The sequence below is a fragment of the Vipera ursinii genome (genome assembly GCF_947247035.1).
Source record: "Vipera ursinii genome assembly, chromosome: 13".
In the NCBI taxonomy this organism is placed as follows: Eukaryota; Metazoa; Chordata; class Lepidosauria; order Squamata; family Viperidae; genus Vipera; species Vipera ursinii.
The window spans coordinates 14,951,107-14,976,659 of NC_139526.1; the positions used below are offsets into that span (position 1 = coordinate 14,951,107).

General features: G+C 45.0%; 1 protein-coding gene across 3 annotated transcripts; it reads left to right on the top strand.

Annotated features, from left to right (window-relative positions):
• On the top strand, nt 1-25,295 carry POLR3E (RNA polymerase III subunit E). 3 transcript variants are annotated; one of them, XM_083372784.1, is made up of 21 exons: nt 1-152; nt 3,382-3,465; nt 4,651-4,701; nt 4,795-4,872; nt 5,574-5,689; nt 6,559-6,641; nt 7,239-7,346; nt 7,787-7,836; nt 8,463-8,582; nt 9,449-9,534; nt 9,838-9,882; nt 11,254-11,345; nt 11,783-11,903; nt 12,395-12,476; nt 13,809-13,868; nt 15,535-15,692; nt 16,666-16,730; nt 17,921-18,408; nt 20,921-20,998; nt 22,185-22,310; nt 24,818-25,295. In XM_083372784.1, exons 2-21 carry the CDS (start codon nt 3,430-3,432, stop codon nt 24,881-24,883), a joined length of 2,109 nt encoding a protein of 702 aa, XP_083228910.1. In that variant the 5' UTR covers nt 1-152; nt 3,382-3,429; the 3' UTR covers nt 24,884-25,295. The 3 variants fall into 3 exon arrangements, with proteins under 3 accessions (XP_083228910.1, XP_083228911.1, XP_083228912.1); XM_083372785.1 differs by lacking the exon at nt 1-152 and having other exon boundaries at nt 2,773-3,465; XM_083372786.1 differs by lacking the exons at nt 1-152; nt 3,382-3,465; nt 5,574-5,689 and having other exon boundaries at nt 4,445-4,701.
• The last annotated feature ends 258 nt before the right edge of the window (nt 25,296-25,553 follow it).

The following is a 25,553-nucleotide window of genomic DNA, read 5'->3' on the forward strand; positions in this document are numbered from 1 at the left end:
CTCGGCGGGGCAACGTCGCGTCCGGTGCAGAAAGAGAGTGGGGGGAGGGGAGGGGAGGGGGAGACCCGAGCAGCAGCCCCCCTCCGGCACTTCAAGCTAAAGGGGGGGGAGAGGGGAAAGGGGGAGAATGCGCGTGGTTGCAACCCAAAGCGGTAAGCATCCTTTGATCTTTTTTCCTCTCTCTTTTTTATTTTTGCAAGTTGGCTTGTTTGGGTGGGCAAGGCCTGGCCTGGGTTTTTTAGGGACACGGCGCCCCCTTTTGGAGTGCAGAGGACAAAGGCCCCGGCTGGGGTGGGTGGGGGGTGGGTGGGTGGGGGTGGGGGAGACCCTCCCTCCCTCCCTCTCTCTCTCTCCAAGCCCTGGGTCGATCACACACAGACACACACACACACGCGAGAGAGATCCACCCTGGCTTAATCCGGGGCAGCCTTGAACCCTTGCAACGCCCGCCTTGCCAAACGTTTGCATCAAGGCCTGGGTCGATCACACACACACACAGACACACACACACACACAAACACGAGAGATCCCGCCTTGCCAAACGTTTGCATCAAGCCCTGGGTCGATCACACACACACACACACACGAGAGAGAGAGAGAGAGAGAGAGAGAGAGAGAGAGAGAGAGAGAGAGAGATCCACCCTGGCTTAATCCGGGGCAACCTTGAACTCTTGCAACGTCCGGCTTGCCAAACGTTTGCATCAAGCCCTGGGTCGATCACACACACACACACACACACAAACACGAGAGAGATCCACCCTGGCTTAATCCGGGGCAACCTTGAACCCTTGCAACCGTTTGCATCAAGCCCTGGGTCGATCTCACACACACACACACACACACACACACACACACACACGAGAGAGAGAGAGAGAGAGAGAGAGAGAGAGAGAGAGAGAGAGAGAGATCCACCCTGGCTTAATCCGGGGCAACCTTGAACCCTTGCAACATCCGCCTTGCCAAACTTTTGCATCAAGCCCTGGGTCGATCTCACACACACACACACACACACACACACACACAAGAGAGAGAGAGAGAGAGAGAGAGAGAGAGATCCACCCTGGCTTAATCCGGGGCAACCTTGAACCCTTGCAACATCCGCCTTGCCAAACTTTTGCATCAAGGCCTGGGTTGATCACACAGACACACACACACACACATGAGAGATCTACCCTGGCTTAATCCGCGGCAACCTTGAACCCTTGCAATGTCCGCCTTGCCAAACGTTTGCAATCAGCCGGAGATCTCTTAACCCGGATTCTTCAAACTGGGTTTATAAAGATGCCTTGGCATCAAACCCTGATCCAACATCCATCAATCGACAGGCAAGGGGTGGGTGGGAAGGCAAAAGCCAGCCCAGGGAAGGTGGCTGCTTGCATTTAGCCCAGGCCGCTGGAAGTTGAACAAAAACCCTCCTTTTCACTCTGGAAGGTGTGGTTGTGTGTTACACAAGCAGGTTGTGTGTGTGTGTGTGACTCGGGAGAAAGGGGTAGCGTTTGCTGCCAAGCTTTTTTTTTTTAAAAAAAAGAAATGAGTCAGCGGGGCTGCTGCAAAAAGCTCAATCCGGCAGAATAAATGGATTTTTTCCCCCCTTTTCTCTTTTAATGCTGGGAACTTGAGCAGAGGAATCTGGGACTCTTTTGCAAAGAAGACCCAGTGGGTTTGGGGGTTTGAGATTCTTGCCCCAAGGAGAAAGGACTTTGCTGGGCTTCGTTTTTAAGACTTTCGGGGTGTGAATTTAAAGAGGAAAGGTATTAAAAGTCATTGTGTCAGCTGCCAGGCAGGCAGTGCGGTGGGTTAAGGCCTGCTACAGTTTTCAGCAGCTGCACAACTTGGGTTGTCTGTTGCCTTAATAGTTGGTTTGTTTTTTTTCCCCTGAACTGGTTCACTCTGTCGTAGGAGAACAAGGAATGGGGGGATCCCTTCTCCCTAAAAGCTTGAGGTTTGCAAAGCTGATAGATAGATAGATCAGTAGGGGAAAACAGGCGGGGGGGTGGCGGCGGGGGGAAAGAGTACAAGGGAACAAAAGCAAAAGCTAAATGTATAATATCTAATTTTTGAAACGTAGAAATTGTTTATCCTTTTTTTGTTGTTGTTTTTCCCTTTTCTTGTTTGTTTACGGCTCTAAACTTCTCAGTAAAATGAAAAACACACGGATCAGAAAAGAAAGCCAGACTTTGGAGAAACGCATGGATCCGTTTAATGGGGTTGGAAAGGACTATTTTGTTCTGTCTATAAGAGTCTTTTATTTTTCTGTTTCTAGTATAGGTTCTCCTGCTTGAGCAGGGGGCTGGACTAGAAGACCTCCAAGGTCCCTTCCAGGTTCTATTCTATTCTATTATATTCCATCCCATCCCATCCCATTATTTCTATTCTATTCTATTCTATTCTATTCTATTCTATTCTATTCTATTCTATTCTATTCTATTCTATTCTATTCTATTCTATTCTATTCTATTCCATTCCACTCCACTCCACTCCACTCCACTCCACTCCACTCCACTTCTATTCTATTCTATTCTATTCTATTCTATTCTATTCTATTCTATTCTATTCTATTCTATTCTATTCTATTCTATTCTATTCTATTCTATTCTTCTTCCTGTTTCTATTCTATCTATTCCATCCCATTCCCTCTACTCTATTCTATTCTATTCTCTGTTTCTATTCTGTTCTGTTCTATTTTCTGTTTTATTCTATTTTCTATTTCATTCTAGTCTATTCTTCCTGTTTCTATTCTATTCTATTCTACTCTTGGTTGATTTATGTTCATAGCTTTGTGCTAACCTATCACTGAAATTAAATAAAAGACGAACATTGAGAGGGAAAGGCAACTGGGAGAGGAAAAAGGTCATTTTTCAATGTACCTTTCACGAAACTTGGAAGAGAAAAATGAAAGGATAAGTGCAGGTAGTCCTCAACTTATAACCATTCATTTAGTGACCGCTCAAAGTTACAACGGCACTGCAAAAAGTGACTTACGACCGCTTTTCACACTTACGACCGTTGCAGCATCCCTGCAATCATGTGATCAGAATTCAGGCACTGGGCGACTGACTCGTATTTAGGACGGTTGCCGTGTCCCAGGGGTCACGTGATCGTCTGGCGACCTTCTGACAAGCAAAGTCAGTGTGGGAGCCACTTAAGGACCGTGCTCCTGACTTGACAACCGCAGCGATTCACTTCATGTGGCAGGAAAGGTTGTAAAACGGGGGGCCAAACTCAATAACTGTCTGGCTCGACAGCAGACATATTGGGGGGTTGATTTTGGTCGTAAGTTGAGGACTGCCTGTCTTGTTTTGGGTTGCCTGTTGTTTTTAAAGCTTTGTTTGGATCCAGTGAAGAGATCAGAGATGTGATGATTGTGTGTTTTTGTTTCAGGTTAAACACGAAGCAACATTGCAAGGTTAGTTTTATTCCAGGGCTACTATGGCCAATGAGGAAGACGACCCCATTATACAAGAGGCGAGTAGTGACCTTTTTTAAAAAAAAATAAAAATAAAAATAAATCTTTAATGTCTACTTTAGCTTTTTCCTCCCACAGTAAATATACATGTAGTCCTCGACATTCAACTGTTCATTTATTTTTATTTTTTATTTTAATTCCATTTATATCCCGCCCTTCTCCGAAGACTCAGGGCGGCTTACAAGCTTAGCAGTAGCCAGTCTTAAGTTACAGCGACACGGGAAGAAATGACTGGTTTTTTACACGGCCTATGCAGCGTCCCTGCGATCATGTGATCAAAAGTCAGTTGCTTGGCAACCAGCATCTTATCTATGATTTTGCATGCGTGTCTCTGGATCAGATGATCTCCTTTTGGGATCTTCCCGGCTGGTTTCTGATAAGCAAACTCAAGGAAGGAAGCCGATTTGTTTAACAACCACGTGGTTCATTTAACAACCATCTTGCTTAGCAGCAGAAATTCTGTTGCTGCCGTAAGTCAAGGACCGCTTGTAGTAAAGTTTAGCGCTCAGTTTATCGGCTTTATCATTTATCGCCGTTCTGCGGTGAAAAAGTTAATATCCAGTGTGAAAAAATGAAAATGAGGCGCTAAATGAAAAGGGGGAATGCTTTTATCTTGTCAAATCCACACCTCTGTAATTACCGTATTTATCGGCGTATAACACGCACCGGCGTATAACACGCACCTCATTTTAAAAAGGAAATTTCAGGAAAAAAACTTAAATTTTGCGCTGCTGTGCGGTATTTACTATGGGTCATTAACATTATATCGGCGCATAACACGCACACATCATTTGCCCCCTATTTTCAGGAAGAAAAAGTGCGTGTTATACACCGATAAATACGGTACCTACCAGTCTTTTACAGACGCATCCTTTTTCAAATAAAGCATCGTTTTTAAATGAAATCCTTTTTTCAGCGGGGACACAGAACACCTTCTCATACTCTCTGCTTCAATTATTTTGTCAAAACTTCTTGCATTTCAAAGAAGGCTTCAGACTATTCATTATGTATTTCCTTCCTCTTTATTATACCAATGCGTCTTTTTTTTTTTAGTTGTTTCATTAACGCCGATTTATTCTTCTGATTTGCAATTTTGGGTGAGACGCCTTACAAAGGCTCAAAAGCAAAGCTCCAGAAAGTAGAATAAAAATAAACTGGAATATGTCGTCTTGTCTTTTTGCTAGATTGACGTCTACCTGGCCAAAAGTCTGTCGGAAAAACTGTATCTATTCCAGGTATATTTTTTTTTCCATGCAAGTTTAAAAAAATACCAAAAACGGAAAGAGTCTTTTAAAAGCTAATTGAAGTTGCATCTTGCTTTGTTGCAGTATCCTATTCGTCCAGCTTCGATGACTTACGATGAGGTTACTCATCTCTCGGCGAAGATCAAACCAAAGCAACAAAAGGTGGATGCCAGATTAAACCTTTAAAAAAATTTTTTTTAAAGGTTGTTTCAAAACTTAAGACGGAAGTTTTATTGGTGGGGAGAAACGATTTAGTTAAACCTTTCTGACAATTTGTCCTTCTACCGTTATTAGAAATTTTACTTTCTTGCCTGGCTAAAAAGGGGTAAAGCCAGGAAATCTGTTCTCCTTTCTATATTTTGGATTATCGTTTAATCCCTTATTCTGGCTTGAACAGCCAATAAGGAAGGATTGAAATAAATTATAATTGAAAATACGTGGAAATTCAGGATTGCTCACCCCTGATCTGACAGCTGTTTGTATTATTGCTATTTTTTAAAAAATTTGTGGTTAGTTTTTCTCTTTTTTAATTTTAATCTTTAAAAAAATTATGATTTAAGAGAAAAGTTTATTGATCCCTCTAGGGTAGGGGTAGGCAACCTCGGCTCTTTTATGACTCATGGACTTCAACTCCCAGAGTTCCTGAGCCAGCTGGCTCAGGAATTCTGGGAGTTGAAGTCCATAAGTCATAAAAGAGCCGAGGTTGCCTACCCCTGCTCTAGGGGTTAATACCACCCAAACCGCTGCTTAAATATGCAGCTTGTCGGTTTGATCAAATTCTGTAGCCAATTCTCTCTCTAGTTTTAGGAATTGGTTGCATTTAGGCACTCTGTTGAGCTGATCCACCGTCTGCTGTTCTTCAGGTTGAACTGGAGATGGCCATCGACACGTCGAATTCGAACTACTGTCGCAGCAAAGGGGAACAGATTGCCCTCAATGTAGACGGCACGTGTACGGATGAGACCAACACTTTCTCTTCGTAAGCATCGCGTTTACATCGATGCCTCGATTCAGCTGGGTGGAATCCCCGTCTCCAGGGTTTTTTTGATGGCAGATTAATACAAAATAACAAGAGTTGGAAGGGACCTTGGAGGTCTTCTAGTCTAACCCCTGCCTGGAACAGGAGACCTATACCATTCCAGAGAAGTGCCTATCCAACCGCTTCTTGTTAACCTTCCGTGATGGAGCACCCACAACGTCTGGAGGCAACTTCCGCTCCCCTGATTAATTGTTCTAACTGTCAGGAAGTTTCTCCTTAGTTCCAGGTTGTTTCTCTCCTTCATGAGTTTCCATCTGTTGCTTCTTGTCCTGCCTTCAGGGGCTTTGGAGAATAGCTTGACTCCCTCTTCTTTGGGGCAGCCCCTGAGATATTGGAAGGCTGCTATCATGTCACACCTTCTTTTCACTAAACTAGACATACCAATTCCTGCAACCATTTTTCATACGTTTTGGCTTCCAGTCCTCTAATCACCTTTGTTGCTCTTCTCTGCACTCTTATTTAGAGTGTTGTTGTTTTTTTTAGGTAGTCCTCAAATTATGACTGCGATTGGGGCCTTGCAATGCGAGCTCTTTAGTTTGAGTGTCAGCCTTACCACGTGGACCAGACAGGAACCCTAAGCAGATGATCTAATTCTGCTTTATTCTAAAGCCACGTTAACAGAATCTTGCAAATCTGAACGTGCAATTCTTTTGCCGCCACCTTTACAGCCTGAGAATTTAAAGAATTTCTTCACCCTTTGTGCAGCTAGAGGCTGTTTCTCCTTTATCTGGCCGTTGTCTCTTCTCCCAGTCTTCCAAGATCATTCCTACATGCCATTCCACCCAGGTTCTGTGTTCCATCTTTTCCAGGAAGCTGATGGACAAGCAGACTTTCTGTTCCTCTCATACCACCAGCAACATTTCACGATACGCTGCAGCTGTCTACAAAAGAGGTGAGTGACATGCCTGCCTTGGTGGTTTTTCAAAAGAAACGTTAAAAAAACCCAATACCCTACAACCTTCAGAGTTCTGGTGCAAAATTGGGTGCGTGAACACAACACCCAAGCTATAGCAATGGAGTTAATTCGTAGGCTGTATTTCCATAGGTTTCTGAGAAACCGAGTTTGTAGGACACCTCCAAGCCCATCTGTATCTAACCAGGTTTAGCAGCTGGTATGTCTGCAGCTGCCGAGTTTACCGTCTTTCTACCTGAGTTTTGTCGTAACACCCAAACTCGGTCTCCCCGAGGGCTGCCTATATTTTAAAGCAGGGTTTCTCACCCTCAGCCACTTTTAAGTTGTGTTTTTTTCAACTCCCAGAATTCCCCAGCAAGCATAGGTGGACTTCAACTCCCAGGATTCCTCAGCCTGTATGAATGGATTTTAAAATCCGGAACTCACTAGCCAGCATGTGTGGGCTTCCTCCCCTCAGCCAGCCTCCTCACTGGAGAATTCTGGGAATTGGAGTCCGCACATCTTATAATTGCTAAGCTAGAGAGAGGCTGCCATTTCTCTTGTTAAAAAAAAGAAAGCTGCTTTATTCTGTTGCAGGGGAGCTTCACTTGACTCCGTTGAATGGGATCCTGCAAATGCGGCCAAGTTTTGCCTACTTGGACAAAGCGGATGCGAAATACCGAGAACGTGAAGCTGCCAACGAGCGTAAGTAGGAGGCCATATTCTCTGCATTTGGGTCAGAGAAGATTGCCAGCTTCCATGTTTCAAATGGCTGGCTGTGTTTTAACCAGGGTTTATAGCTTTAAAGCCTAGCTCTTAAGGCTCCCAGAATTCCTCAGCCAGTGTGGGTGGACTTCAACTCCCAGAATTCCTCAGCCTTGTAGCCTAGTTCTTAATGCTATAAGGCTCCCAGAATTCCTCAGCGTTGTATGAGTGGACTTCAACTCCCAGAATTCTTCAGCCTTGTAGCCTAGCTCTTAATGCTATAAGGCTCCCAGAATTCCTCAGCCGGCATGAGTGGACTTCAACTCCCAGAATTCTTCAGCCTTGTAGCCTATAAGGTTTTTGTGGATTTAGGGTTTGTTCCCATTTGCAGAAAAGGTGACCATCCAGATGCTTTGACCTTTCGCTTTTTCTCATCATAGATGGTGACTCTTCCCAGGATGAGGCTGAGGAAGACGTCAAGCAAATCACGGTAGGTCAAGATGATCTGGGACACCCGTCTAATTCCCAGGAATATACAGGCGGTCCTTGACTTACAACCATTCATTTAGCAATCATTCGAAGTTTGCAACGACACCGGAAAAAGGGACTTAGGACCGATCCTCACATTGGCAGCTGTTGAAGCATCTCCAGAAGTCGGTGATCTAACCCTAACCAGGGCAACAAAGCCTGTAAAATTGGGTGCAGCGTAGTAGTGGAAATTGTGATCCCATTTTATTTATTTGCAAAAATATATTGGCTACCCATTTTACCACAGGACTGCGATAAGGGTGGAAATCGTGGTCGTAAGTCAAAGGCTACCTCTAATAAATTTTGTCTTGTTTTGGGGAAATTACTTGCTTTTTAAATTATTTTGCTCTTCCGGCCTATTGCATCTTTTTTTTTACTTTTTAATATATATATATTACTTCTAGTGCTAAACTGCCCAGAGTCATTTGGGAGTCATTTTGATTTCAGTACCTCTCAATTCATTTTGCTCTTCTTTGGTAGCTCTTACAACGGAGGTGTCAGTTCTTTGAAAGATGAGGTCTTCACCCAGCCCCATCCCATTGGGAATTTTGATCGCATCCCATAATAACAGGAAGGTCTCTGTTTCAGGTGAGGTTCTCTCGGCCAGAGTCGGAACAGGCCCGCCAACGGCGAGTTCAATCTTACGAATTCCTGCAAAAAAGACAGGCAGAAGAACACTGGGTTCACCTCCATTATTACGGTTTGAAGGTAGGCTTCCAGGACTGTGTGTGCGCAGCACGATAAAACTGTGGTTTGTCTAACCCTACTTTGTTGAATAATCTATCACTAGTGGGAGTTTAAGGAACGGTTTGGAGGGCGTAGACTTTTAGGGGCAAAAGTGACACAGTGTCTGGCAGAGGGGAATAAAAGGCCACGGTGGGTGGAATCAGATCATTTTACGAGGGTGGAGCTAAAATTTCCCCTTTTTTATCCTGGTTTATCCTGGTTTTACTTGGTTCTTCTTAACAACAACAACAACAACCAAGCAACTTTGTTCCAGTTTGGGTACGTTTCCTACTTCAATATGTTAAGAAACTGCTGGCCATTTTCAGGAATATCAACCAGAGCTGGTTCTGAGGAAAGGGGATTTGAGGACCTCATGTGGCATTAAGGCTAGAAGTTGCTGACCCCTGCTTGAAGCCAAAAACCATTGCTAACGATGGGTGGTCTCACACGAGTGGCAAACTCAGCCAGAGTGTATTACATCTGCAGCAATGGTCTGCTAAAGAAGCTGATTTGACCTTATACAATCTGATGGTAGAGGTTTTGGTTCTCCAGATGTTCTTCCCTTGTGAGAATTGTCAAAACTATGGCAGCTTCATGACAGTTGATTACAGAGGGGAAAAGAAATAGGTGCCAGTTCCAAAACAAGTCCATCATACTTTCCTCTCCTCTCCTCTCACCTTCCTCTCTCCTCTCCTCTCCTCCCTCTGTTCTTCTGTTCCCCTTATTTTTCCTGAACAGGAAAAACTGTTTTAAGCTCAGCTCCTGCCTGTATATTTTCATGCGATAGTCCTGAAATGGCCATTAAAGTTGGTTAGAATCCACGGCTCTTCCTCTTTTGTTTCTCCTAGGACAGCCGTTCTGAGCACGAACGCCAGTATTTATTCAGCCAAGGACACAGCATGGCTGGGAACACGGAATTAATTAAATCGCCAAGGTGAGGAAGAAAGAGAAATAATTGAAATCTAGACCGCTTCCCTCCCCCTCCCCCCCAGCCAAGGTCAGTTGGGCTGCTAAGGAGGAGATGCAAAGCTGCCGGGACACCATTCCTCTTGCAAGACCGTTGTCAATATTGTTGCTTCGAGAAACGCAGGACCAGATGCCCCACATTTTGTGCATTTTGATTGGCTTGGATTTCTTTCAGAGGATCTAAACCGGCCACTCTCTGCTGGCTTTTAATAACGATTTGGATGTGTTTCTTTCTCAAGGCAAACCCATTTTCCTTCTTCTCTCTTCACAGTGAATACTTGATGATGCTGGTTCCACCAAGCGTAGAAGAAGAAAAGTAAGTAGCTCAGTTCTGTGGAGATTCTCCATCATCCAAGTCATAGTTGTCCCAAAGGTGCTTTTTCCAAAACATCACCCCTGGAATACTGCAGCCAGTTTTGCTCACCATATCACAAAAAAAAAGGGAGGCGGTGGCTCAGTGGGTTAGGACGCTGAGCTTGTCGATCAGAAGGTCAGCAGTTTGGCAGGTCGAATCTTGAGTGCCGCGTAGCAGAGTGAGCACCTGTTACTCGTCCCAGCTTCCGCCAACCTAGCAGTTCGAAAGCACGTAAAAATGCTTCCCGGTGGGAAGGTAAGAGCGTTCCGTGCGCCTTTGGCGTCTAGTCATGCCGGCCACATGACCACGGAGACGTCCTCGGACAAGCGCTGGCTCTTCGGCTTTGAAACGGAGATGAGCACCGTCCCCTAGAGTCGGAAACGACTAGCACGCATGTGCGGGGGAACCTTTACCTTTACCTTTATCACAAAAAAGGTTGAGAGCTTGGAAAAAACTCAGAGAAGAGCAACTAAGGTGATCAGGGGCCTGGAGACTAAAAGATACGAAGAATGGCTGCGGGACTTGGGTTTAGCTAGTCTAAAGAAAAGAAGAAATAGGGGAGACACAATAGCAGTCTTCCAGTATCTGGAGTGGCTGCCACAAAGAAGAGGTTGTTCACCGGACGAGAAACAATGGCTGGAAACTGATCGAAGAGAGAAGCAACCTGGAATTGAGGAGAAACATCTTGACAGTGAGGACAATTAACCAGTGGAACAGCTTGCCTCCAGAAATCGTGGGTGCTCCATCGCTGGAGATTTTTAAGAAGAGGCTAGACAGTCACTTGTCTGAAATGGTGTAGGTCAGGGGTAGGCAACCTCAGCTCTTTTATGACTCATGGACTTCAACTCCCAGAATTCTGGGAGTTGAAGTCCATGAGTCATAAAAGAGCCGAGGTTGCCTACCCCTGGTGTAGGTTTTCCTGCTTGAGCAGGGGGCTCGACTAGAAGACCTCCAAGGTCCCTTCCAAGCTCTATTCTACTTTTCAACTGGACTTTCTTGGTTTTCTGTTCCTTGAAAACCTTTCACTTCTCATCCAAGAAGCTGCTTCAGTTCTTAAGTAGCTTAGGGAATTCTACCATTCTTTGGGGGGGGGGGGGGAACCTAGAACCATGTAATTTTTAAATGTCCCTCCTGATGTTGACTGGTAGTTTAAACTTCTCCCCCTGCTAGAGAATAAACCTGACTCACTTGGCCTCAGATCCTTTGGGGTTGCTTCTGCAGATGATCCTTATCGGTTGGGTTTGCACGGAAACATTAAGCTGAGATCTTGTAAGCATGGTTTGAAGATGCCATGGCAGCTGGCATTCAGTGGCTATTTTATTTTGCGCACAGGGAAAAACCGGTAGCGCCAAGCAACATGCTGTCCATGGCTCAGTTGCGGACGCTCCCTTTGGCCGACCAGATTAAGATTCTGATGAAAAATGGTAAGTTCTGTTATTTCTCTGGTTTTTTCCCCTCGCAAATTCTCGCTAAATTGTTTAGCCCGCTTCAGCGAGCAAGTGGGTCTGTGGTGAGTTGCAAAAGCTTTAGGGTGCAAGGACTGCCCTGTTACTCTTTAACATTTGTTCCTGCCTTTGTGTGTGTGGGGGGGAGGGAAGTTTCTCCAACTTCTGTTCCATCTCTGAAGTAATCTCTGAGTGGTCTCCCTTCCAAATATTAACCAAGATGTTGAGAATGGTCCCTCCGGATTGGGGCCCATAATGAATCCTCGTTAGGGTCCTTAGCATCTGGATTTGATCAGCCCTTCCTGTTGCTCCCCAATTTCCCTATTTTTATATATATATATATTTAGCTGGGGGGGGGACTTCTGGCTGGCTGGGGCTGATGGATCCCTGCTTTTTTTTTTCCCCACCCCCTACAGTGAAAGTCATCGCCTTTGCCAGTTTAATGAGTCTCCTAGCCTCTGGGACGGATCCGACAGCAGTTTTGAGAAGCATCCAGCAGGTGGCGCTGCTAGTCCAGGGGAACTGGGTGGTGAAAAGGTGAAAAAAATAAATCAGCTTTTATATTTGATTGCATCCTGCTAATTGATTTATTTTTATTTTATTTATTTTAATATTGGCCTGCAAATCCCTAGATCTGGCCTGATGGGGAATGTTAGGGTTTTTTAATGGGTCTTTTATTGTTTTATTGCTATTGTAACTTTTAATTGGGCATTTGTTTAATTCCTTTTTAATTTTTGTATTGCTATTTATATATGCCCTGTAAACCGCCCTGAGTCCTTCGGGAGAAGGGCGGTATACAAATTTAATAAACAGTAAACAGATTTCCAGCCCCAGTGGCTACTAGGAGCTGTATAGCTTGTCTTGGAGTTACGGAGCCATGGCCATCCCGGTCATAACTCACGATGGGTCACAAATTGAGGACCCCGCACAACCAAGCCGATTTTAGGACCTTGGTGGTTTTAAGTGGTTAACCCAACGGTCGATGGGGCACTTCAGCTCATAAATATTTATTTTTTTTCCCTCCACAGCGACATCCTTTACCCCAAAGATACCTCCAGTCCACACAGTGGTGTCCCAGCCGAAGTCCTGTGCCGAGGAAGGGATTTTGTTGTGAGTACCAGAACACCCAACCAAGAATTTGTGTTTGCATTCTCAAATGTCTCTTCTGCAGCAACAGCTTGGTTTGCATTTGGGGATTGGCCATTTGAACTGTCCTGGGGTGTGTGTGTGGCAGTGGCGTAGTGTGGGGGGTGCAGGCGGGGGCCGGCCGCACCGGGTGCAACATCTGGGGGGGGGGCGCGCTCGCACTGAGCTGCTCAGGGAGCCCCAAGGGCTGCACAGAGTTGGCTTGGCTCCGCTCTCGAGCAGCTCTTTCTTGCAAAGCGAAACGAGTCCGGCAGCTGAGATGGGCGGCCACCTAAACTGAATAAAATAAATAGAAGCGCCCAACTCTCCGCCCAGGCTCAGGCCAACCGCAAGCGCCCCGCAGGCGCCCCGGCAGGCTTGGCCGAGCGAAGACGGACCCGCCGGCCGGCTGGCCTAGCTTCGTGCGCATGCGTGGCTTTATTTAGCGGGGCTCACGTGCGAGCTTGAATGCAGCGGCTCTTGCAGGTCGGAGCCCCGCCCAGCCGCCCACGAGAAGGACCCGGAAGCATCCCGCATGCGCGCGACTCTTCTTGGAAAGTCTACGCCGCTGCGGGGCACGTCTTTTCGGCAGTGCCGTGACCTCACCGGGTTAGGGGGCGCAAATTACTTGCCTTGCCCCGGGTGCTGACAACCCACGCTACGCCACTGGTGTGTGTGTGTGGGGACTTCGTAGAGGGTCTCCATACCTCTTGCTCTAATACAGGTAGTCCTGGCCTTAACCATCGTTCATTTAGTGGCCATTCGGAGTTAACGACACTGAAAAAAGTGACTTAGGACCTGTTTTCACGCTTAACGGCCTCTGCAGCGTCCCCGGGGGGGTCACGTGATCAAAATTTAGGGAATTGGGCCACTGAGGTCACGTGATCCCCTGCTGCGACCTTCCGACAAGCAAATTTCAACGGGGAGGCCAGCCGTACAGTGTTGCTAACTCAAACAGTGGCAGTGATTCGCTTAACGAGAAAGGTCGTAAAATGGGACATCGCCCACTTAACACCTGCTTTGCTCAGCACCAGAAATTTTGGGCTCCCCGGCGCTCGTAAGTCGAGGACCGCCAGTATTTTGTTTGATTGCACACCCACCCAGGGTCACATTCCTGAGTTGGCAGGAAGAGAGGAGGGCGGGGTTGGGGGGGGGGCGCTTTAGAAATTTGGTCAGTAAATAATAAGTCAGAGGAAGCTTAGCCTTGCCATCTTCCTTGGCCTCAGAGACTTTTAGGTATATCCTGTTATGCTCTGTATTCAGGCAGGCATTCGCCAGGTTAAAAGGCCTCTTTCTGAGCGTGTGCTTCTTTTTCAGATATGGAAATTCACGCAGGATCGGTGGGTGGTGCGGAAGGAAGTTGCGGCTGTAACAAAAGTGAGTTTCTTCCTAAACTTTGGGCGGTTTTACCAGTCTAGGTCAGGGGTCTCAACTTGTAAGACTTGTGGACTTCAACTCCCAGAATTCTTCAGCCGGCTGATCGCTTTTCCTGAATTTTTTGCTGGTTGGCGTTTCCCATCTGGTCCTCTTTTCAGATTTGTAGACCACTTCCCAGAATCCTCTAGGGTGGCCGTGCTGGCTGAGGGATTCTGGGAGTCGAAGTCCAAGCATCGTCATCTTAGTGGCCCAGATTTGATGACAGAAAAGGACCTGGGATGCGTCAATGAGGATTGGAGACCCTGTGGCTTTCTAAAGGCCACGCAATGGCACTGTGCCCGAGATTGGAGGCCTGTTGTGTGCGATAGACAAACCAGGTTTGGTTTATGATATTTTAAAATGAGAACATCCCCGCTTCTTCGAGTGACCTTCGTTCATTCCAATAGGGTTAATTATTTTAGAGTAATTTGCTTGCAGCAAAGAGAGAACACACGAAGGCTTCCAAATTAGAAATAAAACTTTCTCACACTACGGATCCCGGCTTGTTCCTCCTCAGGAGTTAAATCTCTTGGGATTAGCATGATGATGGAGTTGAAACTCAAAAAGGCCTCTCTTTCAAAGAGGACGCGCAATCCCAAAGAACACAATCCCCCCAAATTCCACAGATGATTATTTTTAGGCAAATTTGCACCCACACCCCAATACTTGAGAAGCAAATAAGCTTGCCCTTTTAATATGCATATGCGTCCGTGTAGGTACATGCATGCGTACGTGCATAATTGAACTTACAAACAAGTGGGAACAGCTTCTTCCTTGGAAGGGAAGTTTGCATCTTGTTTGGGTGTAGTCCTTGTTTTCTCTGTGAGACCACACCCCAATCTTTGAGGTGACCATTATTCCCGTCTTCTTGACCTGATTACAGAGTCCTCGAGTTACAACCCTTCATTTCGTGTCTATGGAGTCATTTCATGTCAGGGTTTTGTCCCAAAGGTGTTTTGTTTTCAAAAGGCAAGTTGGACCTAGGCTTATCTTACTTCTAGAGAGCCTCCAAACCCCTCTTTCTGCTCGCAGCTTGACAAAGAAACGGGGTGGGGGTGGGGGGAGTAGTACGTTTGTGGTTGTCCGAAAAGGCTTGGGGAAAAGGTTTCCCCAAAAGGCAGCTGGAATTGTTCGGGGTCATGAAATGGGGCACAATCCACTTAAGAATGGAAATTCTGGGCCCAGTTGTGGCGGCCTGTAATTGGAAGGGCAGCTAGATGTTTTGAAACGAGTTGCGAACACCCACCCAGACTGTGCGACGTTCGCCGTCTTTCATTGTGAAAATGAATTTTATTTTATTATTTTATTTTATTTATTTTATTATTTTATTTTATTATTTTATTTTATTTTATTATTTTATTTTATTTTATTATTTTATTTTATTTTATTATTTTTTATTTTATTTTATTTTATTTTATTTTATTTATTTTATTATTTTATTTTATTTTATTATTTTATTTTATTATTTTATTTTATTATTTTATTTTATTTTATTTTATTTATTTTATTATTTTATTTTATTTTATTATTTTATTTTATTATTTTATTTTATTATTTTATTTTATTTTATTTTATTTTATTATTTTATTTTATTATTTTATTTAAAAAAAATCTGTTCTTTGTGCAGCTGGGTCCAGAAGATGTGAAAGACTTCCTGGAGCACGTCTCTTTTTTGAGGATAAACCGAGGCTGGGAATTTAAGCTCCGCTATGATGAAGATTTTGTCAAGAAGCATCCAGATGTGGTGCAGAGGCAAAAGATGCTTTGGATGGGCATTCAAGCCAAGTAAATAATTCCTTTCCTTTCCCTTCTTCATCCATTCTCCACCTTCCCTCCCCTTCCTCCCTTTTTCCTTTCCCCTTCCTCATCCATTTACCTCCTTCCTTTCCCTTCTCTTCCTTTCCCTTCCTTTTTCCTTTCCACTTCCCTTCATCCATTTACCCCTTCCCTTCTCTTCCTTTCCCTCTTTTTCCTTTCCCCTTCCCTTCCTTTTTCATTTCCACTTCCCCTTCCCTTCCTCATCCATTTACCCCTTCCCTTCTCTTCCTTTTTCATTTCCACTTCCCCCTTCCCTTCCTCATCCATTTACCCCTTCCCTTCTCTTCCTTTTTCATTTCCACTTCCCCTTCCCTTCCTCATCCATTTACCCCTTCCCTTCTCTTCCTTTTTCATTTCCACTTCCCCCTTCCCTTCCTCATCCATTTACCCCTTCCCTTCTCTTCCTTTTTCATTTCCACTTCCCCCTTCCCTTCCTCATCCATTTACCCCTTCCCTTCTCTTCCTTTTTCATTTCCACTTCCCCCTCCCTTCCTCATCCAGTTACCCCTTCCCTTCTCTTCCTTTTTCATTTCCACTTTCCCTTCCCTTCCTCATCCATTTACCCCTTCCCTTCTCTTCCTTTTTCATTTCCACTTCCCCCTTCCCTTCCTCATCCAGTTACCCCTTCCCTTCTCCTTTCCCTTTCTTTTTCCTTTCCCCTTCCCCTCCTCTTCCTCATTCATTTACCCATTTCCCTTCCTTTTTCCTTCTTCCCTTCCCTTCCCTTCCGTTTTCTTTGGATTACACTTCTACTGTGTGAGACTGGAAAAACACACATTTTCTTGTAAGAGATACTGAGAGGTGGGGTACGCACCACACACACACACACACACACACACACACACACACACACATCTCTTCCACTTTGGATCTGAAGTGCTGCAGATTCTTGGTGACTGCTAACTAAACCGCTAAGTTTTCCTTTGCTCTTATTTTTCAGGTTGGAAAAAGTATACAACCTGTCCAAAGAGCAGCTGGCTTCAAAGAAATCAGCGGCGCAGTCAGGTAAGGCGTTTGGAGAACCAAAGATAACAAGGTGAAAGGCAACAAGGTCACAGAAGACTAAAATGATGTTTGCAGAGGCCGCTTTGGCTTAGATTCTGTCAGTCCTGTTATTTCTTAGACAATCAGGGTTTAATAAAAAACCATGGCTTACCACAATGTAATTTTTTTTTCTTTTAAGACCCGGAGGAGTGACAATGGCTGAGCGGTTAAAGAGCTATTTTTTAATAAATAAAATGTCCTGCTTGAGCAGGGACTATGAGACCTCCAAGGTCTTCCAACTCTTAATAATAAAGTTGGAAGGGACCTTGGAGGTCATCTAGTCCAACCCCCTGCTCAGGCAGGAAACCCTATACCATTTCAGACAAATGCCCGTCCAGTCTCTCCTTAAAAACTTCCAGTGTTGGAGCATTCACCACTTCTGGAGGCAGGTTGTTCCACTGGTTAATTGTTTTAACTGTCAGGAAGTTTCTCCTTAGTTCCAGGTTGCTTCTCTCCTTGATTAGTTTCCATCCGTTGCTTCTTGTCCTGCCTTCGGCCGCTTTGGAGAGTAGCTTGACTCCCTCTTCTTTGGGGCAGCCCCTGAGATACTGGAACACTGCTATCCTGTCACCCCTGGTCCTTCTCTTCATTAAACTAGACATACCCAACTCCAGCAGCCATTATTCTGTATTCCATTTTCAGCCCACCCAACGTATATCCTCAGCATTGAGTTTCTTCTAAAGCAGTAAAGGCAGGATAAAAATCTTAACAAAGTCACCGGAAGCAGTCTGTCAGGACCCACCCCAAACCAGGTCTTAGGAAGACAAAACTCTTGGAGTCAAATCTAGTCCAAAAAGAATCTTTACTATGACATGCTTGGTTGTAGGAATACAAGACAGGACTTAATATTGTCCCACAAACTAAACCCTTATAAAGAGTTTCCGGTTTAACCCCCCTTAACCCCATTTGGTCAGTCCCCCCTCATTTACCTCGTATCATCCCTCTCGTGGGAAAAAGGAACTTAGGACCTTTTTGGGAGATGGCAGAATCCATGGAATAATGTTTGAAACATACATTGATGAATATGATATAAATGGATTCTGACGCAGTCCTTCTCCTACGGTTCCCTACGCACCCCACATCTAGGTAGAACAGGCTTCTTGCCCTGATCTGGGCCCCAATTAACCTGCTTCTTGTTCTCCTTCCCATAGCTGCTCCAGTGGTGATTTCTGGAGAGCAGAGGATCAACTTGGCCAAGTCCAAAGTCAACCAGAGCTACAGCCAGTTGGACCAAGAGCACCGAAAGAGAAAAGCCGAGAATCGGCTGGACGAGTCTCTTCCTGCGACAGACCTCCTGGGGGTCCACATCAAGGAGGAACCGGTGAGCGACGAGGAACTCATGGAGACCTCGGTCCCCGAGAGCCTGAATAATGGCCTGGTCAACGGGATCCATTTGGAAGATAGCCTGGACTCCATCAACGGCCACGTGCCGCTCCCGGAGAGGGTGACCGAGGAACTGCGAGCGTTTGTGGGGGCCACATTTAAGAAACAATACGTCCTGACTCTGAACGAGCTAAAACGGTTATTTAACCTTCACCTGGCTGGCTTACCTCCCGGGAATCTTTTGTTTAGCGGAATTTCGGACAAGATGTTGCAAGACATGGTCTTAGACGTAGGCTGCAAGCAGATCATGGTGCCTGTAAGTGGATCTCTTCTCGTGCAATTATTTTTAGAAGGGACTCTTCTAAAGCAGAGGTCCCCAACCGTGGCGACTTTAAGACTTGTGGACTTCTACTCCCAGGATTAAGCTGGCTGAGGAATCCTGGGAGTTGAAGTCCACAAGTCTTGAAAGTGGCCCAGGTCGGAGACCCCTATTGTAAACCTGAGTTGAATACTACCTATATTAAAGTAGTAGTATTTAAATTATTTTCGTATCCCTTTTGGAGTTCAATGAACAATCTAAAACCTGAGGGGGTTGATAAACCGAAGAGTTTGGGCATGCCTGGATTAAAAATTAAAACTCTCCCAGTACAGGAAATTCTTGACAACAGTTGATTTACAACAGTTGATTTACAACAGCACTGAAAAAAAAGTGACTTACGACCATTTTTCACACTTAACGACCATTGCAGCATCCCCATGGTCACGTGATTTATATTTGGATGCTTGACAACTGATTCAGGTTTATGACGGTTGCAGCATGCCGGGGGTCATGTGATCAGCCGTTGCAACGTCTGACAAGCAAAGTTAATGGGGAAACCCAATTCACAACAGCCGTGTTCCTAATTTAACAGCGGGAGTGATTCCCTTAACAAATGAGTCGTAACATGGGGCCATATTCACTGACCCAATTTCTCCCTTAGCAACATAAAATTTTGGGCTCAATTGTGGTCGTAAAGTTGAGGACTGCCCGGTAGTTCTTAAATTATTTCCGTGTTACGTTTGGGTGTGTACGGGTGTCTAAAGGTTGAAGGGGTTGATAAGCGGAAGAGTTTGGTGATAAAATGGATTATAAATTAAAACTCTCCCAGTATCAACATCCAGCATTTTTTTGGGGGGGGGGGGAGACACACAGCTGTCTTGCCTGTGCGGGTTTTCGTAAGGATTTTTGTGGTGCCATCCTGTATCCCCCTTTATATTATGGGTAGCCCAGGAATGATAGAACACGGATAGCCCTCAATTTCCAAACATCCATTTAGCGACTGCTCAAAGTTACAAGGGCACTGAAAAAGTGCCTGCGCTTATAACAATAACAACAACAACAACAACAACAACAATAATAATAAAAGTTGGAAGGGACCTCGGAGGTAAGTTGACTTATGACCCTTTTTCATACTTAACCGTTGCAGCAATGTCCCACTTTGCAACATAAACTTGGGCTCAGTTGTGGTCATAAGTTGAAGACTTCCTGTATTTCTTTTTTTTCTTTCAAATCCACCCTGAAGACAGAAAAAAACTGAGGTTTTTCCTGACGTGCTATGTTTTCTAAATACAACGTAATAAGTTAAGCGTTTCAGGATCGGAGAGCCAGCCAAATATGGAAGCAGCCAGAGGATTACCCTTCTTTAAACAGATGAGAAATAAGAAGCCGAGCTGCTTTGCTTGTTCCATGAAGCCTCTCTGCTTGAGTTCCTGGAATTTCCTGGAGTGGTTTTGTTTGCAAAGGGGGGCGGGTGGGGGAAAAACAATCTCCAAAGCTCGTTTGCCTGGTTGGAAGGGCTGTTGAGCAGACAGGGTGTGTGATCTGTAACAGGACGTGAGCAAAATAAACAGGAATAAACTTTTAAGGCAGCGATATGTCCAGAAGTGAAGGCATTTTCACTTCTGAGTCACAGCTTTGAAACGTGCGAATTTCCAAGCCCCGGGGGGGGGGGGGCACAATTCTGTGCCCTGTAACAGTAGATTACAATAATGCTGCTGATACTTGTTTGCAAGCTGTGTTTGCAATTGCAAATATCCTAAAAACAAATCTTGCACCAAGCAACTGAATAACAGGATTTTTTTGCTTTTTTGGGGGGAGGGGACAGGCTTCTCTTACCGTGTCTGATTATGCATGCTGGGCTGTCAGCAAACTAGGCCATGATTAGGGCGAAGACCTCAGATGGGCTGAGTAACATGCATAATAAACTACACACGGTGCCCATATTTAAGTTTGCAACTTTGCTTAAAAATCTCCAGCTTGCTGGCTGGCTCAGGCGAATGGCAAGCTATCCTTTTAGCCGGTTGATGGTATTCTGCCACAAATGACGGTTGCCTTAAAAAAGATAGTTTGTTTGCCGAGTTGAGATGTCCTTGGAAACATCATAAACTTCGGGTTTCTAAAGCAGATGGCTGATTTGTTAAGCAGGAGGCGATTTTGTTTGGCACATTTATGGAAATAACTCGGGTTATTGCCGCATGGTTTAATTTTGAACAAGTCTTTAACAATAGTTTGGTGGAAAATACGATGGGTTGAAATGAAAAAATTAAAGAGTCCCATCTCTTCTTCCCCTGAATAGGAAATTTTTTTTCCCCCAACATCTTCTATTGTGCCTTTAGGGGATCCAAACTTAAATTGCAAACTTGGTATCCGGGTTGCTCCAGATGAACAAGATCGCTACTGGTTCCTTCTATTGTGTGTGTGTGTGTGTGTGTGTGTGTGTGTGTGTGTGTGTGTGTGTGTGTTTTAGCCCTGCCAATCCAGTAATTACAATCTTCTCTTCTCTTTTTAGTTTCCCCCGCAGATTGCAGCGGTGCCTAACGAACAGAAGGTGTTCGCCCTTTGGGAAGCTGGCGATGTTTACGATCAGGTAGGCAAGAAAGGTAGGGACGCGGTGTGGCTCAGTGGGTTAGGATGCTGAGCTTGTCGATCAGAAGGTCGGCAGTTTGGCGGGCCGAATCCCGAGTGCCGCGTAGCAGAGTGAGCGCCTGTTACTCGTCCCAGCTTCTGCCAACCTAGCAGTTCGAATGCGCGTAAAAATGCAAGTAGAAAAATAGGGACCACTACGGTGGGAAGGCAACAGCGTTCCGTGTGCCTTTGGCGTCTAGTCATGCTGGCCACATGACCATGGAGACGTCCTCGGACAAGCACTGGCTCTTCGGCTTTGAAACGGAGATGAGCACCGGCCCCTAGAGTCGGAAACGACTAGCACGCACGTGCGGGGGAACCTTTACTTTTAGGCAAGAAAAGAACAAAGATTGTCCTGGCAAAGATGCCCGTTCATCTTGCACGTTAGAGAGATTCCTTCCAAGTAGGAATCGGATGCGCTAACCTAGGAAACTCTTTAAGACTTGTGGACTTTTACCTTTCAAAATTTCCCTCGCTAGGCAACACGATTCTTAAGTCAGCTGCGCTTGATTTTATCTCCTTTTTTCACCACGGTTGTTAAGCAAATCACTCCTATTAAGTGGATCACATGGAGGTTAAGCAAATCCAGTCTCCCCCGTTGATTTTGCTTGTTGGAAGTTGGTTGTGAAGGTTGCAAATGGAGATCCCGGGGTTCTGCAACCGTTGTAAACGCATGCCAGTTGCAAAGCACCCCAGTTTTGATTACGTGACCGTGAGGATGCTGCAACCGTGGTATGTGCAGCACACCGCCATAAATTTACTGGCTATAAATCGCTTTTTTTCCAGTGCCATTGTAACTCTGAACAGTCGCTAAACAAAACGACTAAATCAAGGACTACTTGTGCTGTTTAAAAAGGGAGAAACAAAACATTTGCAAAAATTGGGAGAGGTATTGGGAACTTCAGAAAAGGGACAGTAGTACTGGCAGTCGGGTATTTGCACAGCCACAGTACAAGGTGTACAAACGCGAGGCTGTTTTTATTTTTCTGGGATTCTGCTGCTTAAGGAGCAAACCGATCGCCCAAATTCAGGCTAAATTAACAAGTAAGTTCAGCAAATGAAACTCAGCGGTGCTTTATAAGAACTCCGGTTCGATATTTCTCCCACTTGCTTAATATTTTTCTTGCCGTTTCTCTCTTTTTCTCAAGCACCGGCAAATTTTGCTTGAAATCTTTTCCAAAAACTACCGCGTGCGTCGAAACGTCATCCAGAACCGGCTGGCCCGGGAGTACGGCGAAGAGCTAGACAAGCAGGAGGTGGATAAAGTTTTGAAGGTAAAGTTTGACATGTGCTTTTCAAAGCAGCGTCCGCAATGCAGACATGCTGGATCCTGTTCAACGGTTGATTGGATCATGTGGTGTCAGCTCACTGTGGTCTCTTTAACCATCACATAGATCAGGAGTATCCACCCTTAGCAACTTTTAAGACCTGTGGACTTCAATTCCCAGAATTCCCCAGCCAGCATAGAAATCAAATGTAAATAAGAGTTAGTCCTCGACTTACGACAACCAAGCCCAAAATTTCCATTGCTAAGCAAGACAGTTGTTAAGTGAATTTTGCCCCATTTTATGACCTTTCCTGCCACGCTTGTTAAGTGAAGCGCTGCAGTTGTCAAGTTGTTAAATGAATCAGGTTTCCTTATTAACTTTGCTTGTCAAAAGGTCACAAAAGGCAATCACATAATCCTGGGTCACTGCAAACCGTCAGAAGTCCATGTCAGTTGCCAAGCATTTGGATTTGGACCATGTGACCCCAGAAATGCTGCAACAGTCACAAGAAAAACAGTTCTAAGCCACTTTTTTTCCAGTGCCGTTGTGACTTTGAATGGTCGCTATATGAACTGTTACAAGTCAAGGACTATTTTAAGTATACTGCCATGTGCGCAATACAACTGCATTGCTTATATTTTGAAGGCAACGTGCTTATTTTATTTTTTCAATTACGTGCAGGGGTGCATACCTGCACATCTTCACAGCCTTATCGGTTCAACCCTCCACAAAGGTCTCACGTAGGGAAAATTGGGGAAATTAATTGCTCGCCCCCTGGTCTAAAAGGGACCCACAAGCCATTGTGCAAGGCCTGCTGTGGCAGTGCCGTGAGCTTTGTGTGTGTGCCTTTAGCCAGAATGGGGTGTGATATCCCAAATACATTCTAACGTCATTGCACACATAACCTCCTAAGATATTTAAGCTGCCTGAGTCAATTCTGCACGCGATGCCATCGTGGCTTCTGCAAACCTCACATTCGATTTAAAAGGACGATTTGTTTAGAAAATTCCCATTTCCTAAATGAATCAATAATTGCTATTTATTTTCTGCTCGCTCTCCGTGGGCAAAAATAAATATGACACAGAGCGGCCTTTCTGTTGTGGATACAGAACTTAAATCTTTGCGAGAAGCTGTGTATATACCTGCACATCTACTTATAATTCTGAACTAGAACTAGACAACGTGTGTGTGTGTGTTCAGCGTTGCGATAGCCCAAGGAAAGTTCTCACACGACACGCTGCCTTTTAAGTCCACCCGTTCTCCTGATTCTCTTGCGTAACAGACTTGGCAGTTTACCTGAAGGCACTGGGAGCGTTTAATTAAATTTTTCTGTATTTGGTGGGTGAAGCAACACAGAAGCTGCCCTGGGTTGCACTCCTCAAAAGCATCGGTGTTCCCAGTCCTCTGGGTTGACCTAACTCACATCAGCCTGCTAGTTCAACAGGTTTTTTTTTTAGGGTTGGCATATGAGAATCAGCTCCTTGCTCCCCCAGTAGTTTTTCTCTCTGCCGAATAATGGGAGAGGAGGGAGAGATGGAAAGAGTACAGGTTGTCCTCACCTTAACAACCGTTCATTTAGGGAACCCTTTGAGGTTACAATGCCTTTGAACAATTGACTTAACACCAGTCCTCACACTTATGACCGTTGCAGCATCCCTCCCCCCTAATCTCGTGATCAGAATTCGGGACCTTGGCAGCAGAGCCCAGATGTTTGCAAAAAGCAGCAGGCATGCGTTCTCTGTTTGTTTTCATCTACAGACACTGTGTTAATTATTTAATAGCAGCAATTAGCAACTTCGGGAGCTAAAAGCACTGTGTGTTTTCAGATTTATTTTTTTCCCCCCCGGAGGTGGGAAATGAGATCACCTCAAATCCCCTTGGAAATGTTTGAATGCTGTCTCTGAGGATCCCTGGATACCAGTCCCTTGCTTTGACGGCACCACAATATTTTCTTTTGTATATACCCTCCGGTAATAACTGCTAAATAAGTCCTCAGATTTATTGATCTTCTCTGGTTGAAGCTGGTGGTTAGCCAGCAGTTTTGTAATTATCCCGCATCAGTGTTTCCTCAACCTTGGCCATTTTAAAGACATATGGACTTCCAACTCCCAGAATTCCACAGCCAACCTTCTACTAGAGCAAGGGGTCTTCAAACTTGACCCTTTCGTGACTTATGGACTTCAGCTCCCAGGATTCCTCAGCCAGCATGCCTGGCTGAGGAATTCTGGGAGTTGAAGTCCACAACTCATAAAAAGGGCCCAAGTTTGAAGATCCCTGGACTAGAACCAGATCAAATTTACCCCTGGCTGCGTTTTGGAAGCCTCCTTAAGCCAGGCCTTACCTTCCTTCAAGATTCTGGGTTATCTAATTTGCAATGGAAACCATGCCTTTAAATCTCTTGTTATTTTTTTGAAAAACCATGAATGCTAGCTTGTTTTTCCCCACTCATGGCTTCGGTTGCTTCAGGGCAAGCTTGGTTGATTGCAAACAAAACCTTCTTCCTTTTCCTGCAGGATTGTTGTGTAAGTCAAGGAGGCATGTGGTACCTCAAAGGGACAGTCCAGCAGTCAAGCTCTTGACGATGGGAGTCAGTTGCATCCTTTTTCAATCCCAGGATGGGCAAAGAGAAACCAGGCGGCTAGGAATGGAAGACAGCTTGATCCTTTCAAAGCCTTCCAAATGAAAGACCTACCAGAGGCGGCCCCACTAGCTATTTGCAATGGCATCCAAACCGCTAATCTTGAACGGACAGAAGATCTCTATGTCGCCCTAGATTTAAAATCTGGATCCCTAAAATATATATATATATATATATATTTCTCAATCTTACTAGAAGCAACCACGGAGTGAACAATCCTTATGGTGGCTGAACTTGTTAGCCAATCATGATCTAACGGTTCATTTTATAGCGAATGCCAATAAATTTCGAGTTTGCAGGAGATCTGGATTTTATTTTTATCTTTACACGCTGCAGACTCTCTTCTCATCATTGCCCCGTCTCTGAGGTTGTTTTTTTTTTGTGTGTGTGTGTGTGTGTAACTCTGGTCACCTGTCAAGAGGGCAGGGCATAGATTGACTGGGTTCCAAGTTACGTACAATTGCAGGATCCCAACCAAAACGGTTAACCCGTTTAAAGTTTCCCGTTTCCTTTTGAAAGGATGGCTTTGTTCGGATTTAACAATGCGGGCCAGGTCTTCATTGCAGCTAAACCCACTTATATATTTTCCCAGTTTTTTTAAAATTCGGTAA

What these genes read in the sequence shown, in the direction of transcription:
- POLR3E (XM_083372784.1), top strand. Translation starts at nt 3,430, where the DNA reads ATGGCCAATGAGGAAGACGACCCCATTATACAAGAG. An exon ending in GGGAACTGGGTGGTGAAAAG is followed by an intron (nt 11,904 to 12,394) that starts GTGAAAAAAATA and finishes TTCCCTCCACAG; the next exon opens with CGACATCCTTTACCCCAAAG. An exon ending in GCCGAGGAAGGGATTTTGTT is followed by an intron (nt 12,477 to 13,808) that starts GTGAGTACCAGA and finishes CTTCTTTTTCAG; the next exon opens with ATATGGAAATTCACGCAGGA.